The sequence below is a fragment of the Marmota flaviventris genome, chromosome 9 (assembly GCF_047511675.1).
Source record: "Marmota flaviventris isolate mMarFla1 chromosome 9, mMarFla1.hap1, whole genome shotgun sequence".
Classification (NCBI taxonomy): Eukaryota; Metazoa; Chordata; class Mammalia; order Rodentia; family Sciuridae; genus Marmota; species Marmota flaviventris.
In genome coordinates, this window is record NC_092506.1 from 37,100,382 (window position 1) to 37,117,701 (window position 17,320).

At 37.1% G+C, this 17,320-nt stretch overlaps 1 protein-coding gene across 2 annotated transcripts in view; it reads left to right on the forward strand.

Moving 5' to 3' along the window:
* The window catches only part of Lgr4 (leucine rich repeat containing G protein-coupled receptor 4), a 91,978-nt gene that overhangs the window by 36,988 nt on the left and 37,670 nt on the right, over positions 1-17,320 (forward strand). Inside the window, exons 1-2 of one of the 2 annotated variants that reach the window (XM_071616324.1) lie at positions 8,932-8,981; positions 10,079-10,150. In XM_071616324.1, the coding sequence (XP_071472425.1) occupies positions 10,089-10,150 (62 nt within the window). In that variant the 5' untranslated portion in view covers positions 8,932-8,981; positions 10,079-10,088. Of the gene's footprint in view, positions 1-8,931; positions 8,982-10,078; positions 10,151-17,320 lie in introns of those variants that run through there. The other variant, XM_071616323.1, reaches the window with a different exon arrangement.

Below are 17,320 nucleotides of genomic sequence, written 5' to 3' on the forward strand. Positions count from 1 at the left end.
AAAATGATTTCACAACCCATTAATTGGTTGTGAGCTGAAGTTTAAAAAATACACGTCTAAACAGAAGTTTTTGTGGGTGTGCATGTTTGAAGGCAAGGACCATGAAGTAATGTTTTCCTATCAGTCCTGTTAATAAGTGTAGCCATAATAAAACATAGACCATTTAGTTAATTAGAATATTTACCATAATACATGCTGCTGGGTTGGTTTCTTTATGAATAGTGCATTTTGTCTGCTAGGATGAAGTAATTGAGTGTTTCCAATCTGTCCAGACGATAATCCTTACAATACTTCTTGTTGATGTTAAATTGCCTATTGAAATAGCATTTTGTCTGTGTGTCTTGGCTGGTAGTGAACACTGTTTTGTCATCATAGGGTTACCAGAACAGCTGTTGACACCCAAAGAATGCCTGAGAACACCCGTTAGATAGGAAGAAAACAAGGAATATTATAGTCGACCCCTTATCTGCTCCATGTGATGCCAGATGGTATGATACTTGATCAGATTGTAGAAAGTAATGTTCTTTGTGTCTTTGACATTCTTTTTTCTTTGCCATTTAATAAACATTGCTCCAGAATTGGAGCTTTTTGTTTTTCTCTTTAGAACACATCTCACACTTGAAGACTGCTTTCCGTTTAAAAAGACAAAAAGAAAACAAACAAAAAAGAAGCTGAATTTGTTTCACTATCAAAAAATGCTGAATTAGACTAACTAGTTTGATTTCTTAAAATTACCCTTTGAAGATTGTGGCGTTTAAGCCACATGTGATTTCCTTGTGGTGAGGTATTTACATACTGGTGTTTTATTCTTTCTCTTCTCTCACTTATAGGGTTTTGCATCTCCCTAAAGAACACACCCTTCAGTGTCTCATAGACCGTATTGCTTCATCAAGAGCATAAACAATGACAGCATAAAATATTACCTTTAAAAGTGAAGTCATGCGTTCTTGTTAATTGCTGAACTCCTGTAATTCTGAAGGGGTGTGTGTTTAAGTCTGCACTCATTCACACACTTGCTAACACCAGCAGGATGCCTACACAGAGGGGAAAAACATGAATCTGAGGGTTTCTTATTTTCTGTTAATTATGCAAGGAATGTGCAGAATCAAGAATGCCAAAATAGGACTCATAGTGATAGATTTGGAAGGGGCCTTACAAGTTAGTGAGTATAAAATGTTTTACGCTAGAGAAAGCTGAAATTCCGAGGGGCTGGGTTTCTTCTGAGCTTTTGCCCCGTTGTCCTATGACTTCCAGAATGATATTCCTATAGCAGACCTGACCTGTTTAAACACTGGAAACCCTTGGTGCTCTCAGAGGAAGTTCCATTCCTGAAGGCAAGATAGGATGCCTTGGGGGTGCACTTTCTGCTCCTCCAGGTAGTTCCTTGGGTCATTTGCAACCATACTGTATACAGTGCTTGGATTCCTTCAGGGTCTTATCTTTTTTGGCCATATTACTTGTACTTCTCTAATTCTGTGATAGTTTTATCTCCTTGGCCACGCTTTCACACAAGATAGTCCCTCTTTCTAGAACCTCCTCTCCTCCCAGGATACCAGCTGTCTAGTTCAGAGGCTTTCCTTTTTAACCATAAGTGTGGACTGTATTTTTACTTCATGACTATACACATTTATATAAGTGTGTGCAAACCATATACAAAATATATAATTTATGACATAGAAATCTAAATTGTCATGAAACAATACTTATATGGGATGCACTTAACTTTGATACTAGCTGTTCATTGTATTCTTTTAAAAAATGTGGTTTGCCACATGCTAGATAGATTTCATGTACTTCTCCATGCTACCAAGCTAAGCATTATGGAATGCTTTCAGTTGCACTAGATTTGTGTGCTGGGAACATGGATGCCAAACACCCTAGTGCGCAGGATGGTCATAAATAACAAAGAATTTTCTTGTTTCACATGTTAATTGTATCTTTATTTTTTATTATATCTTTATTATAATATTATTTATATTTATTGAGAAACATTGCCAATGAAGTGAGTGAGGCCACAGATCAAAATAAAGCTCTCTATAAAGTAATATCTATCCTTTCTAATACATACAAGAGCCCTACTGGAAGACTTTCTCTTTCTTTCTGATATTGGGGATTGAACTCAGGTGCTCTGCTGCTGAGCTACATCCTTCAGACTGTTATTAAAATTTTTTTCTACATTTTTTTATTGGTTCAGTATAGTTGTACATAATGATGCAGTCTTGTTACATAGTCATACATGCACACAACCTATTTTAATTTGAGACAGGATCTCACTAATTTGCCCGGATGTCCTTGAACTTGTGATCCTCCTGCCTCAGCCTTCCCAGTAGCTGGGATTACAGGCTTGTGCTCCTGTATCCAGCTGGAAGCCTTTCCTGAGCTTCAGGTCTGCTGGGATCATCTTCTCTTGCTGGGCCACGTGTTTCATGACATTTACTTGTTTTGTCATTATCTCTCCACTTCCATTTAAAATTCTTGAGGGCAAAGGCTGTGTTTCATATACCCCAGGACTCAGAGGCACAAACCTAAGAGAAGCTCAATAGGGAAAGAATGAAGAAGTTGGGCCCAATGTCCTGCTGCAGGTTAATAGAAATCCACTCCCCCCACCCCAACCCGTGAGCGCTTGCCAACAAAAAGCCTCAGCTTTCCTGATTCTCAGGCTTTTGCCGTCATCGCACTTTTGGTTTTAGGTAGGTCTTGGAGAGAGGACCTCTACACATAGGATGAATTATTTTTTCCTGGGTGGGGTCTGTAAGGACAGACTATTGTACACACTCTCATTTACAAAAAGACAAAAGAGGTATTGAGGCTTAAATTCTACAGTAAAATTTTCACTTTTAAATATGTAATTTTAAGACTTTGGAAAAACTGCACAATCATATAATTGCTACCAAATTCAAGATATAAAATAATTTTACCACCCCAGAAAAAGTTACTATGTCTTTTTGTAGCTAGCCTTTCCTAAAACCACTCTCTAGCTATTGGCCACTGCTGATCTGGTTTCTGTCTATAGGTTCATTTTTTTGGATATGGCTGCTTCAAGATTCATTCACATTGTTTATAACAGTAGCCTGGTCCTTTTGATTGCTGGATAATATCCCATTAAATAGACACACCGGAATTTCTTTATCCATTCACCAGTGGGAGGGTTTTTAGATTGTTTCTAGGTTTTGGCAATTATAACTATTTAGACTTAGGATTGCTGGGTGATATGGTCATAAGTGTGTGTCTCTTTTCTTTTTCTTTCTTTCTTTTTTTTTTTTTTTTGTGGTGTGGGGATTGAACCCAGGGCCTTGTGAATGCTGGGCAAGCACTCTAACAACTGAGTATATCCCCAGCCCTGTATATTTCATTTCATGAAAAACTAATAAACTGTTTTAAAGTGGTTTCACCATTTTGCTTTGTCTCCAACAGTGAATGAGAGTTTGAGAAGTTCCACATTCTCATTAGCACTTGGTATTGTCAGTTATTGTTTTAAAAATTTCCAGCCATTCTAATAGTTGTGATTTAATTTGTATTTTCTTAATTACTAATTAAATATATTATGTACTTGTTTGACATTTGTTTATATTGTTTGGTGAAGTATCTAACAAAGAATTCAATTTTGAAAGTCTTCAATGGAAAAATTCTAGTGTTTAAATGGAGATTTTAATCCATAAAAGTAGATAATCATGAAGTGAATTAAATATTCTTTATCCCTGATAGCAGAAATTTTTTATTTTTTCAAGGTTTGAAGCTGACATATTTTCTAGCCTTTCTGAGTTATAAGAAAAATTATATATTTAGTGTATTCAAGTAATCTCACACAAGGGCTTTATAAGTTGATAACTTTCTCTGCAGTAATTATATTTATTTTTAAGTGTCAATATGGTGCTTTTGGTAGCTGTCCTTGTAAGGATTCAGAGGCTGCAAAGAAGCAAGATTTGGATTCCTTTCAGTGGGAAGCACTGAGCCTTGGTACTTGAAACACCAGGGAAGATGCCAGATAGCATGGAGCCAGTTGATACAGCTGCCCCAAACTGTTCATAGTAGAAATGTTACGCAAGATGTTAGAATGCTGTCTTTTGTGACATCTAGCTGGATTCTAGGAGTGCTAAATGTCATAAAAATATCTGTGGAGCAGTGTCTGATTAAAATGACATATGTACTATTTGGGGCCCATTTTTGTAGTGGGAAGTATCTTCTTGGATATGTGGCAGTTATTGTTTTAATAATGAAATAGTACAGTTTTCAAAAGTTAAATTTAATGAATGTTGCATACAATCTTACTTGTTTTTTGCCTTCAATAGCAAAATGTTTCCACCCCATGATAACATTGTTGTACATTACACTTTAATATTTATACTTTTATTTAAAAAAATTTTTTTAAGCTAGGCATGGGGAAGCATGCCTGTGAGTCCAGCTACTTGGGAAGGGGGCTATGGCTGAAAGATCACCAAGTTCAAGGCAAACCTGGGCACTTTAGTGAGACCCTTTCTAATTTCTTCAAAATGAGAAGGACTGTAGGTATAGTTTATGGCAGAGCATTTGCCTAGCATATGTGATGCCCTGGATTCAATCCTCAGTACTGGGTTAAAAAAAAAATGTTTTGCACATGAATAATCTTAGGAATCTTCAGATTTATGATTTCATACTTATAGAAAAATCATCTGTAAGGATACCCATAAAATATGGCAATGATTGTCTATGGGTATGGATAATAGTGGATGGTTTCCTCCATATATCAGTTTTTTAAAAAGCAATAAATATAGGTTACTTTTGCAATTATAAATTATGGAGAGAAAAAGATGACTTGCTTAAAGGTATAGAATAGTGTTAGAAATTAAACTCTTAATAAGCTTTGGCTAGAAATTTGGTGATAAGAGAGATTTTCCCTTCAGATTTGTTCCATTAGAGGCATTTTTCAAAATTAGTTTTAGTTTTTTGTTTTGTTTTGTTTTGTTTTTGGTCACACTGTAGACATCTGTTAGCTGGAGACTGGCCTGAAATTTCTGGTTTATTACCAAAGACCCTGGAAAAGTCATTGGGAAAGGATTAGTTTTTGGTCATTATCAGCATGTGTTTTTTTGAGTTTAAGGACACCATAACCATTTTCTTCTCCTAGAGAACCCCATGTTCCCTAAAACCTATATGTAAAGAGTGACTTTTTAATCTGCCAGGTAATATTTGAGATATAATCAGCAATATGGCATTAGTAGTACAGTTTTATCTAACACAAATAACAGGGCTTATTCAAATTAAGATAACACTGGGCCAGTCACAAGATAAAAAATGAAATAATTCTGTGGCAGAAGGCCCAGACCCTGAGAGGATGCAGTGACAGAGTCTGCCATGGTACACTCTGGGCTGTCTGCAAACAGGTTAGGCTCCCTTAGCAAGCGTTTTACAGGGATTTTAAAAGGTGCCTTGTTGAAACATGATCTTTTCTCTGTAGATACTTCAGCATTAGTGGATTTTATGGGGCAAAAAGATGAGAGTTTAACCACTGGGGAGATTTGTCAGTTTTAATTAAACAATTGGATCCTTTAAATCTTCGTGTTGAAATCAGTGACGGCTGGTATTTGGGCATTCACATCTGTACTCTCTTATTTTTGATCTCTGTAGTAAAGATGAGAGTAGTATGCTGTGTAAGTATGAAATGCGGACCCATGCTCTGTCCTCATTGGTGTATCTTGAGATCTAACTAAAGAAATCAGTTATGAAAATAAATTTGTATAGAAAAGATTTCCCTCTACCCCACCCCACTAAGCAAAAGTTCTAGTTTTTATTCCCAGGATTATCATTAAATTGCTTGAAATCATCCTATCTTTTTGAGACCGGATTCTATGGATTCTGTCTTTCCTCATCCTTCTAAAAATTTCCTGTAAAAATGTAATTTCTTTTTAAGAGTGCATGACTCTATCAATAACTGGGCTTCTTGAAGGGCTCTTCCAACTTAAACTCTTTTAGCTCTAGAGTTTCCTTTAGTATTTAGGAACAATTCTTTGCTGTAGTTCTTGTGCAACATTTATAATTTCTCTTTTATAAAAGTAATTTCTTTCTGGGAAGGTCACCAAAGCAGTATGCTCCTGAGCTTCCTCTTGGTCCTGTCTGACTACTGAATTCAGATGACTTCTAGGAATAATAGCAAAATAAGTAAATATCTACTACTTGGGATCTTATTATATGTGACTTGACATTTTCTGATCTTCATAGCAAATTACAATATTCAGGTACTAGTGCTGCCACTTTACAAATGGAGAAGTCAGGGCTCAGGAAAGATGAACAGAATGCCAGTTCACACTGGTGAAGTGAATCCATACCTGTCTGGCTCTAAAGCCTGTACTAATTGTGCAAGTCCAGCTCGGAGGAAGGCCATCAACTCTTTTGAAATTGCCCTTCAGAGTTGTTTATGAGTTGGTCGTGCTCTGACCTTGTATGATTTTTGTTTTGTTTTCTGTTATATTTATTTCTTGGTAGGAATCCAGAAAGGCGAATTACTGGGTTTAATTACTGATGTTGCTAGTGAGATCACATTGCTCATGTGAATTTGAAGGTACTGATTTGTAGAACCATCTTCGAGCTGAAAATTTCCTAAGCAGCTTTCTTTTGCTTGTGTGTTTTAACAATTTTTGTGGCTCCTAAGTCTCCTCCATTTGTAATTGCTGGCACAGGGCTTCCATTTGTAAACTCTTACAGTTTAACTCATCACTCCCAGCACCCTTTCTAACTTTTTATCTATGAAGTCTGAGTACCTTGGCTTCTCTTGCGGGTGTTGGTGATGTCAGGTCTAGAATATACTCTTAAGACTGTCTGTAGGTTGTTTATCACCATTAGCCCTCATTATTTTAAATGAGTACCCACCCACCTTATACTCTGTAACCACATGTTTCCAGAGCTTCTCTGGAGATAATATCTTGTAGCATACCACCCCCCACAGCACATACGTATTTTTTAGTTTATTCATAAATGTGTTGTAATTGAAGCCCAGAAGGTATGAAGGGAAATAGCTACAGAGAGATAACCTCTTGAGTGTATGAAATGTAGAAAATTTTGAAAATAAGTATTGCTGCAGTTTTGAAACAAAATCTGAATGTTTAACATGTATTAGTTTGTAAATATGGAATCCCACTAATTGCATTTAGAGTTCACAGCAAAACTACCTGTTATGTCTTGTTTCTCTGAGGAGAAAAAAATGAGAGTTATATATGTGTAAGTGTGTTTTTAAAAATTGGAATGCAGAGAATAGTGTGGTGTAAATTGTCTCTAATTATGTGTCTTTTTCTGGTGAGGCAATTAATCAGTTCTCCCTAGACCTTTTTCCTTATGAAGCAGTTAATCAGTTTTTCTGTTGCTGTGATACCTGAACTGAAGTGTGCCAAGCTTAGAGGAAACTACATGGAGTGCCTCATTTTGTAAAGCAATAAATTATTGTTGGATTTTTTTTCTCCTTCCTTTATTGGAATGACTAAAAAGCACCAATATTGTGTGATATTTTGCAGAATCATTGTTTGCTCATATCAGATTATTGCTTTGCCTTTCAATATAATTAAAAGTTTTGTTATATACATACGAATGATTTTATTGGTGAAGGCCAAATGTGTTTCCAGCAGGAGTGACTCAGTAGTTTTATAAAGGAAAACTAATAGTCTCTACATTTTGCATTATAATAAATTGTTCAGAAACATTCCATAAAATGAACTTCATATATTTCATCAGAAAGGGTGTGCCCTTTTATGAAAAAAACTTCAGAAAAAGGTGAATCATAGAAGAATGTAATGTCAGGCCAGAAAGCCCAACTAACCCACCAGCTCAGTTCCTTCATTTTACAGATGAGCAACTGAGGCCCAGGAACCCACTGTGTTCAGTGGTATGAGCTGCCCTGCTTTTTCTGATCCCTATTTTTGCTATTTCTCCTGTATCTTGCCCAAGTACTTATGATAAATAAAGAAGTCCTTCTTCCCTTCCCTAGATGTTGCTGGCTAAAATAATATTGGGGCCTGTTATTTAAAAATAACAAATCCTGCTGGGTGTAGTGGCACATGTCTATAATCCCAGTGGCTCCAGGGGCTGAGGCAGGAAGATCCCAAGTTCAAAGTCAGCTTCAGCAACTTAGTGAGGCCCTAAGCAACTTAGCAAGACCTTGTCTCAAAATAAAAAATAAAAAGGGCTGGGGATGTGGCTCAGTGGTTAAGCACCCCTGGGCTCAATCCCTGATACCAAAACAAACAAACAACCTGGAGGAGCATATTAATTTTATTCTTCCTTTAAGTTATTTGAAGAACTTGAGTTGTTTTTCAGGATATAAAATTTTGGAATGCTTGTGGATCTATGTGGTCATAAGATTTATCTAAAGGGAAGTTTCTTGCTCAGAGAAATTTTATGAACTTGGGTTCCTTAATTGGTAAAAACAAATGGCCAGCCTTCCTTCTTTTCTTTCTTTCTTCCCTTTTTCTCATCTGTCAAGCAAAAAGTACACTTCCTGAGATTCATTGATGATTATGCCAAGGTCTTGGGGACACTATTCCTCCTGATTTTTTTTTTTTTTTTTGGTACTAGGGTTTGAACTCAGGACTTAGTAAAGGCTCTTAGTTTGCAGTTAAGATCATGGTCTCTGGAGTTCTTATTTCCTGTTATATCACTTGTTGAATGGCCGTGGGGAGGTTATTTTGCTGCAGTGAGCCTCAGTTTCCCCATTGGTAAAGTGAGATTTTTTTGTGCAGTCTTATCTTGGAGGATTTGCTCCATGTTACTGCCTGCTGCTCCTGCTGATTTCGTTCCTGTTATTACCAAGCAAAGAAGTTTTCCAGACCTCTTTGGGAAAGGATATAAGAAGGGAAGCACATTCCACTTCTAAATTACTCATCTGTTGAAGTACTGAAGCTTTTTCCTTCTCAAAAAGATTTTACCTGCCAGGCACGGTGGCATACGCCTGAAATCCCAGCGGCTCAGGAGGCTGATTGCAGGAGGATCACAAGTTCGGAGCCAGCCTCAGCAACTTAGTGAGACCCTTTCTCAAAATAAAATATAAAAAATGGGTTGGGGATATGGTTCAGTAGTTAAATGCCACTGGGTTCAATCCCAGGTAAAAAAAAGAAAGAAAGAAAAAAGAGAAGAATGATTTTACCTGACCGAATTGATGAAAATAAATGTGTTACTGTTGTTAGCTGACTTCTGCCTCCTTTTATCAGTTCATATAATCTAGTAATGGAAACATTGTACATGTGAACTTTCATGGTGATTTATTCAAAATAATATTGGGGCCTAAGGGCTCAGCCACAGGACGGATCCCAAATAAGATGCAGCAGAAGCCAAAGAAGGCTGCTCAGCTGACCCAGTACATTCTGGGATCTTCCTTTTTGAGACTCCTTTAACCTGTCTTTCATGGTCTTGATAGGAAGTGGCATATGCAAGAGAAAGTCAATTCAAAAGCAGCTGCCAGGGAGGAGAAGGATGGTTAATAAAATATGTTTTAGCTGTTTGAACTAGTTAATTGTTAAGTTATATTGTTGAGCGAGTTCCCTCTTTTCTGCTGACACTCGGAGGGAAAACTGGAAATGGACTGCATACCTATCATGTATGCACTTGTCTTTAGCCTGCATCTGTTCATAGGCTAAAAATGAAATGTACTTACAACTCTTACCTGAGGTCTTTCATAGGTTTTTAAAAAAATGTAACTGGGTGACAGCTAGGACATGCTTTTTTTTATCTTTGACACAGTAAACCCAGCAGCAACCCAGGACTGCAAATCTATTAGATCAAGTCCTACAGTATCTATTGCTTATTTGATTAGGTTCAATACTTTGATAAGCTACACTGGCTCACTAATAGTTTGAGACATTTTTTTTCTAAGGACATTTGAAGAGGGAAATTCCAGTATCTGGGTATTTTTCTAAATTATAATTTAGACATAAATTATAATAAAAGACTTAACTTTCTGTTTTTGTTTTTTTTTCCTGAGCTTTGCATTCTAAAGCCAAATTATGACCATCCCTCCCCCTTTTGCTTCTTTACAAAATTTCAGCATGGAATTAGTTTTCTATCGGGTTAAATTATTTAACCACTTAGTTAACAATATTCTTAACTTTATGTTTTTCAGGGATATCAGTATGAACAACATCACACAATTACCAGAAGATGCATTTAAGAACTTTCCTTTTCTAGAAGAGCTGTAAGTATTACTTTGAGAACTGTTTGTGAATATTTTCACCACTATTCTCTTTGGGAGCTTTCACTACAGAGATACTAAGATTTCCTGTTGGGAACATTCACATAGCTTAGTTTCAGTGGGCTTTTTTTTGCAAAGGAAATCAATTTTTCTGGGGGGAAACAAACTTGATTTTTTTAAAGCAGTATAATTAGTGAAGTTATTTTTAAAAGCCAGAACCAAAAACTGCTATTTCTATAGGACCTTTTTGGCTACAATTATTATAACCACGAGTGCTGCAGTGACACAAGTTAATTATAGTGTTATCCTGAGATAACAAGGCTGATGCATAATTACCATTGCTGCCAAAGGCATTGCTGTATGGGTAACAGAACCATAAAAAATAACAAAAGGTGTTTCAGGGTCATGATGCAACAGACAGCTCTGACAGCATGCAAGCAGAGAGCAGGAAACTGATTATAGAGCCCCTTGGTCATTTGCAGGTGACCTTTGGGGACGAGGTTGAAGGCATGGGACATTGGCCAGCTCCCTGGGAGTACCTTTAAGTAGGTTTCTGAACTTGTCAGTTACACTTCACATTTTTAACAGTTTTCATTATGGAAAAAAAAAATTGGCTTGTTCTAATCTCCATTTTGTTGCTTTCTGAACATGTTTTTGAAGTCAATAATCAAAAGACACACTTCTGATTTTCAAAAAAGTTGGAAAGTATGTATTAGACTTTAAGAATCCTGGTGAAAAAACAAAATCAGACTTGGATCAAATTGATATAGGTTTTAGAGACCAAGTTAATGGAGGTAGTAAGGTGACAGTTTGGTACTAAGAACATCAGAAAGATGTAGCCCTGAAGGAATCTAAATTCATATTCAGATTGCATCATACAGTCCGGCTATTGAGTATCAGATCCAAGTTAGTGAATGTCTCCTGTCTTATCTTGGCTTCTCCCTTAGAACTGACAATAGGAACCAAATAAGATACATAGATTGTACTCCCTGTTTCTCACAGAGTATTGAAATAGCAGTTAAGGATTTTAAAAAGTTAAGGAGAATTTTTTCTTCCCACACTACTTAGTTGAACGTAATGCTTCCATAGGAAAAATTGGAACAGAGATTATTTGTTACTTACAGGTTTGTGAGCTGGGTCAAATTACTTAGCCTGTCTCTGCCGAGTTTCTTTGTTTATAAGGTGTGGATGATAATAATAATCCCTCCCTTATAGTATTCTGGTGAAGACAGAATGAATTAATGTATGTTAATTATTTAGGACAGTACATGATACAGAATGTTGTGTAAATGCTAGCTAATATTTATTTTATCATTTTAGAAATGCATTAAGAAAAACAGTGGAATATATATGAAATGCCATCTTTGGGCAACAGAATTAGACGTATTTTGTATTTTTGCCTTCTATAGTGAACATTAATTGCTTTGTAATAATGTTATTCTTGGTTAAATTTTTGAATAAAGTTAAAAAGGAGTGACCTGTCATTTGAAGCCTCCACTTTCACCCCCTAATCAAGCTTTATGATGCTTTCTCTCTTCCATTCTATTTCACATATATTTTTAGGCTTTAGGATTAGTCTCTTTTTACAGAAGTAATTATGTAGTAAAAGGGCACTAACAATTGGTTATTCAGCCATTGTAAAAACTCTGTGGGATGTGTGATGGACCAGACAGGGAATAGAGAAGTTCCTCTTGTTCTGGATGGGGTTCACTATGTGCAGACCACCTTTGTTGATACCTTTGATTGCTGGTTATCCTTTAAGGGATTTGCAGTGGGGACTTGGATATGGAGTCAGACCTGGCTAATCTCTGCATTGTGAAGTTCACATCTTGAATTTCATAAGATCTCAAATGACCAAGCATATGTCAACCTCATGAATTCTGTCAACCGAGACTTTTAATTGGAACCAAATTGAGTTGGATTACTAGTTCTTTGTAGCTAGGTCATGTTCTCTCTCTATCCTATCACAGTAACAAAGTCCATTAAGCCAAGTTGGTACACCTTCTCCAAATATGGTATTGAATTTCCAAAATAAATTTAGTTAGGAAAGCTGAGTAATATTTTTTAAAAATCCAAAATAATTTTTAATACTCTGGCAAAACTTTAGGCATTCAAAATAATTTATTTTCCATATTAATATACACATGGTAAAAGTCTGTTTTTTTTCTTTATAAAACAGTGTAGTTGATTTTGACTTTCCCAGATGATGCTGCCATGACTATTGTAAAATTTCATAAACAGCATAACCATTTCATCCAGAAGTCATCTGGAAATCATTTAAGAGTGATTGTGAAGATGAATGTCCTGAAAAATGAGTGATTTGCTGAGGGCTTTTTTCCATGTTAGTTAATGAGGTGTTTTTTTTTTATAAAATGTGACTGAATTTGGACAAATTGGATATAGGGACCTAGAATGCTTGGTGTTTGGGATGGAATCACTTCTATCAGTATATAAGAAGTGTGTGTGTGTGTGTGTGTATGCGTGTGTGTGTATATGTATACTTTCAATAAACAGTGAATCCTACTTTCTGGCAGGTCTTGTGATAGGACCATGCTTGTGTCTGTATCCATCATACCTATCTGAAGAGTTGACAGCCTTCCTAGAGTGGCATTGTCCAATACCATGGCCACTGGCTACAGATCACTATTCAAATTTAGGTTTAGGATAATTAAGATCAAATAAAATTATACTTCTACCAAGCTGGGTATGTTGGTACATGCCTGTAATCCCAGCAACTGGAGAGGCTGGGGCAGGAGAATCACAAATTCAAAGCCAACCTCAAGGCCTTAAGAGCAGTTTAGCGAGCTCTTAAGTAACTTAGTGAGACCCTATCTCAAAAATACAAAAAAATTAAAAAGGTCCGGGAGGTAGCTCAATGGTAAAGGGTCCCTAGGTTAAATCTCTAGTTTAAAACACACACGCACACACACACACACACACACACAGTTCCTTAGTTGAACCAGCCACATTTTACAAGGTTTTGTTTTCTGTTTTTGTTTGTTTGTTTGTTTTGTTTTTTTGGTTCTGAGGAGGTAACCTAGGGCCTTGCATGTTCTAGGCAAGCATTCTACTAATGAGCCACATTCCCCAGCCTCAAACTAGCCACATTTCAAGTGGTCAATAGCAACCTGTGGTTAGTGGCTACTATATTAGCACAGATACAGATAATTTCCATCATGGCAGAAAGTTCTATTGGATAACCTTGATCTAATGTTAAGGGCAAGATGAAACTAACACTTTGTGCATCATGGTGAGGAGGTGTTGCAGGGCAAGCAGAAGCCTAAAGCACTATGTTTACTTGAGACTGTAGGATTTGGGAAAGGCTTCCCAGAATAGCTTCCGCTGAGTCTTGTAGACACAGGAATTAGCCAGATGAGTGTGGTGGTAAGGCTGCCCTGGGAAGAGCTCTAGCATGTGCAAAGGCATGGAGGTAGAAGTATAAGGACATATGAAGTGGCTTGTTAGGGCAGGACTGACAGGCAAATCTAGAGAAGTGTCAGGAGACGAGGCAGATCATGAAGGAGCTGAAAAGTTTAAACTCTAACCTGAAGGAATTTAATTTGATAGGATGAGACTACAATTTTTGCCTTGAATGACTGAATGCCATTTACTGAGACTGGGAACAGAGAGAGCCAATCTATTTGGAGCCCAAAGAATTCAATTTTATGAAAACATGGTGGTTAGTAGTAAGGGTGTAGAGCTTTAGTACATGAAAGTCCTTTTTCACAACCATGAGGAAAGTTGCTTTTGCAAAGACAGAGCTGAACTGTTTTAAGTTCATGTGCCTGATATTTCATTTTGCTGGAACAATGCTCTGAGAGAAATGCATTTATTTTTAGAGATGTGTATTTATTCTTAGGGAAATATTTCATCCAACTTTTTCAATGTATATGAGATATATTAGATAATATTGTTGTCAGTTTTATTTTCACATTTATTTTTGAAAGTTTTGTAGCTCACAAATATTATCCAGTGATCCCCCCCCCCACCCTGCCTTCTCTCTCTGGGAATATAAAAACAATAGATTCTGGCTATAAATGCAATACATGCAAAGTTCTAAAGTCTTGGGAAAGTCTCTGGATTTTTGTACCTCACTTCACTAGTTTTTATAATGAGACTCCTCACAGGACTACTTTAAAGAAGGTATGGAATGATATATGTAAAAATGCTTTGTGACCTTAAAAATTTTCATGTGAGGGAAGGGAACTTTCACTAATTATTACAGACATGGCTATCTTTCTTCTTCTTGAAACATTTGGAGGAGAGGTGGTTTTGCCTCAGAGTAGGTCAATATAGGTATCTCTTATGGTAATGTGAAAGGAAAGCCAGGATTTTTGGAAGATATTCATTTTGCACTGGCAATATGTGTTGCATGATATGCTTCGACCACAAGTGTTTTGGTCTCTCCTTTAGACTTTTAAGGGCTTTGGTACCCATTTAAAGGGGCATGGCTGAAATATAATTGTAAAAGTGATTTAGTTAGAAACAGAGGAAGGAATACAAACCAGTTTTCCCTAGGCTGTCCTGAAAAGCCCTGTAGATACTACTGGGATGTGGCAATAGCAGTAGAAACCATCGTCAGTTTGGCACTCGGTCAGTGATTGTTTAATACACTCTATGACTGGGATAATTCCATTTGTTTCAAAACATAATTTGACTTTGGAAGACTTAACAATGCTGAAGTGAAACTTGGGTCTCTGAGCACAGAGTCAAGATTACTTTTCATTTTGGATAATCTTCAGGACAGTTCTAAGCAGTACAAAAGGGAGCTCGTAAATAATTCGAACATGGAAGTTATTTTTTGTTTTTGTGATATTGGAGATTGAACCCAGGGCCTTATGCCAGGCCAGTGCTTTACCATTGAGCTATATCCGCAGTCTTGATCAGGGAGGTTTAAAATCAAATACAAGATATATGACCACAGAGAGGATTTTCATGTTCACATTTGTAAATCCATAATAATAAAGTCTATTTCATAGGAGCTTTGTGAGCATTAAAAGTACTATGATAAGTTTTTAGCACATAAAGCACTAATAAACTCTTAATAAATGTTGGCTGCCATTATACCTATTTTACCCTGAAGTAATTTCTCTGCCAGATTTGAACAATGTTAACTCTTAGCATTAGTTCAGGTAAAGACTATGAAAAAAAAGTTTTATGAATTTAAAATTAATTATTGTCAAATAGCCTTACTGGGTCAGTTTAGAGATGGAGAAGTAGCTGACTCATGTTCTCTTCTAATATTGTACCACCAAGCAATTGTCTTTGCATCCAAACTAGTTTGACTGACTTAACCTCTACTCCCTTGGTGAAGCCTTCTAGATAAACTCCTGTTGACTGCTTAAATTTCTAAGAAAAAGCTAAATAGTTCCTCAGTTGCCCTGGTGATGTTTGACAGTTAAAAGTATTCTTTGGAAGCATTCTCTGGTTTCACTTTGTAGCCCTTTGGTAGGGTGACCCGGTATTGGATATCTCTGCCCTTGCTGTTGGGATGTGCATAGTGAGGTCATGGAAAGATGTTCCTTGTCTGATTCACTCATTTCCCTATAGTGAGCCATTGGAGAGCTCTCAGATTAGAGTAAGGGAGAAATGGGAAGGCAGCTTGTACTAATTGGGTGCTGGATAGACCCTCCTAAAACATTGTTTTGTTGGTTTGGTTTTAGCCCATAAAACTCCTTAAGCTGTCCTTATTCCCATTTTACTGATGAGGAGAGCCCGAGTTTTTCCTCACTAAAGTTAAATTGCTTGCCCAAAGTCACAGAGTTCATTAATAATGGGGCCTGGTGTTCATCCTGGGTCTGACTGTGTTCCTGTGCATGTAGAGATTGAGGAAAGTCTAACTAGACCATTCATTAATTTGACAAACCTGTCAGGTAAAGCACTGTATTCAGTGTTGAATTAAATGAGGTTCTTGCCTTCAAGGGAGAGGAACAGTATATTCCAGCTAAGGGAGTTCAAAGGAGACGGGGAAATTACTTCTAGCAAGAAAGATTAAAGAAGACCTCATCAAAGAGTTGGCATTTCTGGAGAGCCTTGAGGGGTGGTAGGAGTTATTCATAAGGAAATGTGCAAAGATGTGCAAAGGGGCATGAGCAAAGATAGGGAGACCATCTGGGTAGTCAAAATATTAGATTTGGTTTGCTGTGTTGAGTCTTTGAAAGCAAGCTATGGGAAAGACCTGGAAAAGGAATTGGGGCCCAGACTCAGGACCTTTCTTGGCAGAATAATGGACTTTAAACTCTTGAGTGACGGTTGAAGTTTCTTGAGGTAGGAGATAACTTGATCAGATATGGCCTTCAATAAATGCAATCTCATAGGAGCTTGGCGTTGAAAGAGGGCCAACAGATAAATGAAGAAGCTAATAGCTGTAGTGCAAGGGAGAATTATGAGAGTCTGAATTAGGGCAGATGAGAGGCAATGAGCGGGAGGAAAGAATGCCAAAGAGTATATGGAAATAGGATTGAGAACCTATCTAAATAGGAAATAGGATTGTGACCTCAGTAACACTTAGAGACTACTAGGAGTTTGGTGAAGCCTTGACAAGATTAGAGACAATACAGAAAGAGGAATTTTTTTTCCAGAAAAGAAGAGACCAAATGTGGTTTTAAGTAGATTTGCTAAGTTTGAGTGCCATATGGGCAGGGACTTCTGGAAATATAGGAATAGAATCCAGAAGAAAGATTAATGAACATAGATTTTAGAATTAAGTATCATGGGCATGGATTTGGGAGTCTTTTATTTTGAGGTGATTACTGGAAACATTAAATTGACAAAGCTTGCCAAGGGAGAGAGGGTAGAAGAAAAGGGACGAAGGCCAAAGACAACTCCTTGGGAAGCACTTGAATCAGGGTGTGGGAAGAAGACCAAGTGCCAGAGGAGAACTAGGGCAGAACTCTGCCCCAGGAGCTCTGGGAGAAGAGCTTTGTTTCACAGAGGACTGAGGAATCTAAAGTGACATGCTGGAGAAAGATGCCTATGGCCAGGCATTGAAAAAAAGGTCTTGACTTCTTTAAATATTTTTAGGATCATTTCAGTAGGGTTGTGTGAGTAACTTGGTAGGGGGAAGAAATTTGTCAAGAAACAGATATTTAAATACTGTTATTTGGAGAGTGGAGAAAGCTTTAGGAATTCACTGAGTTTAAGAGACAGAAACACAGCTGAGGCATAATAGAG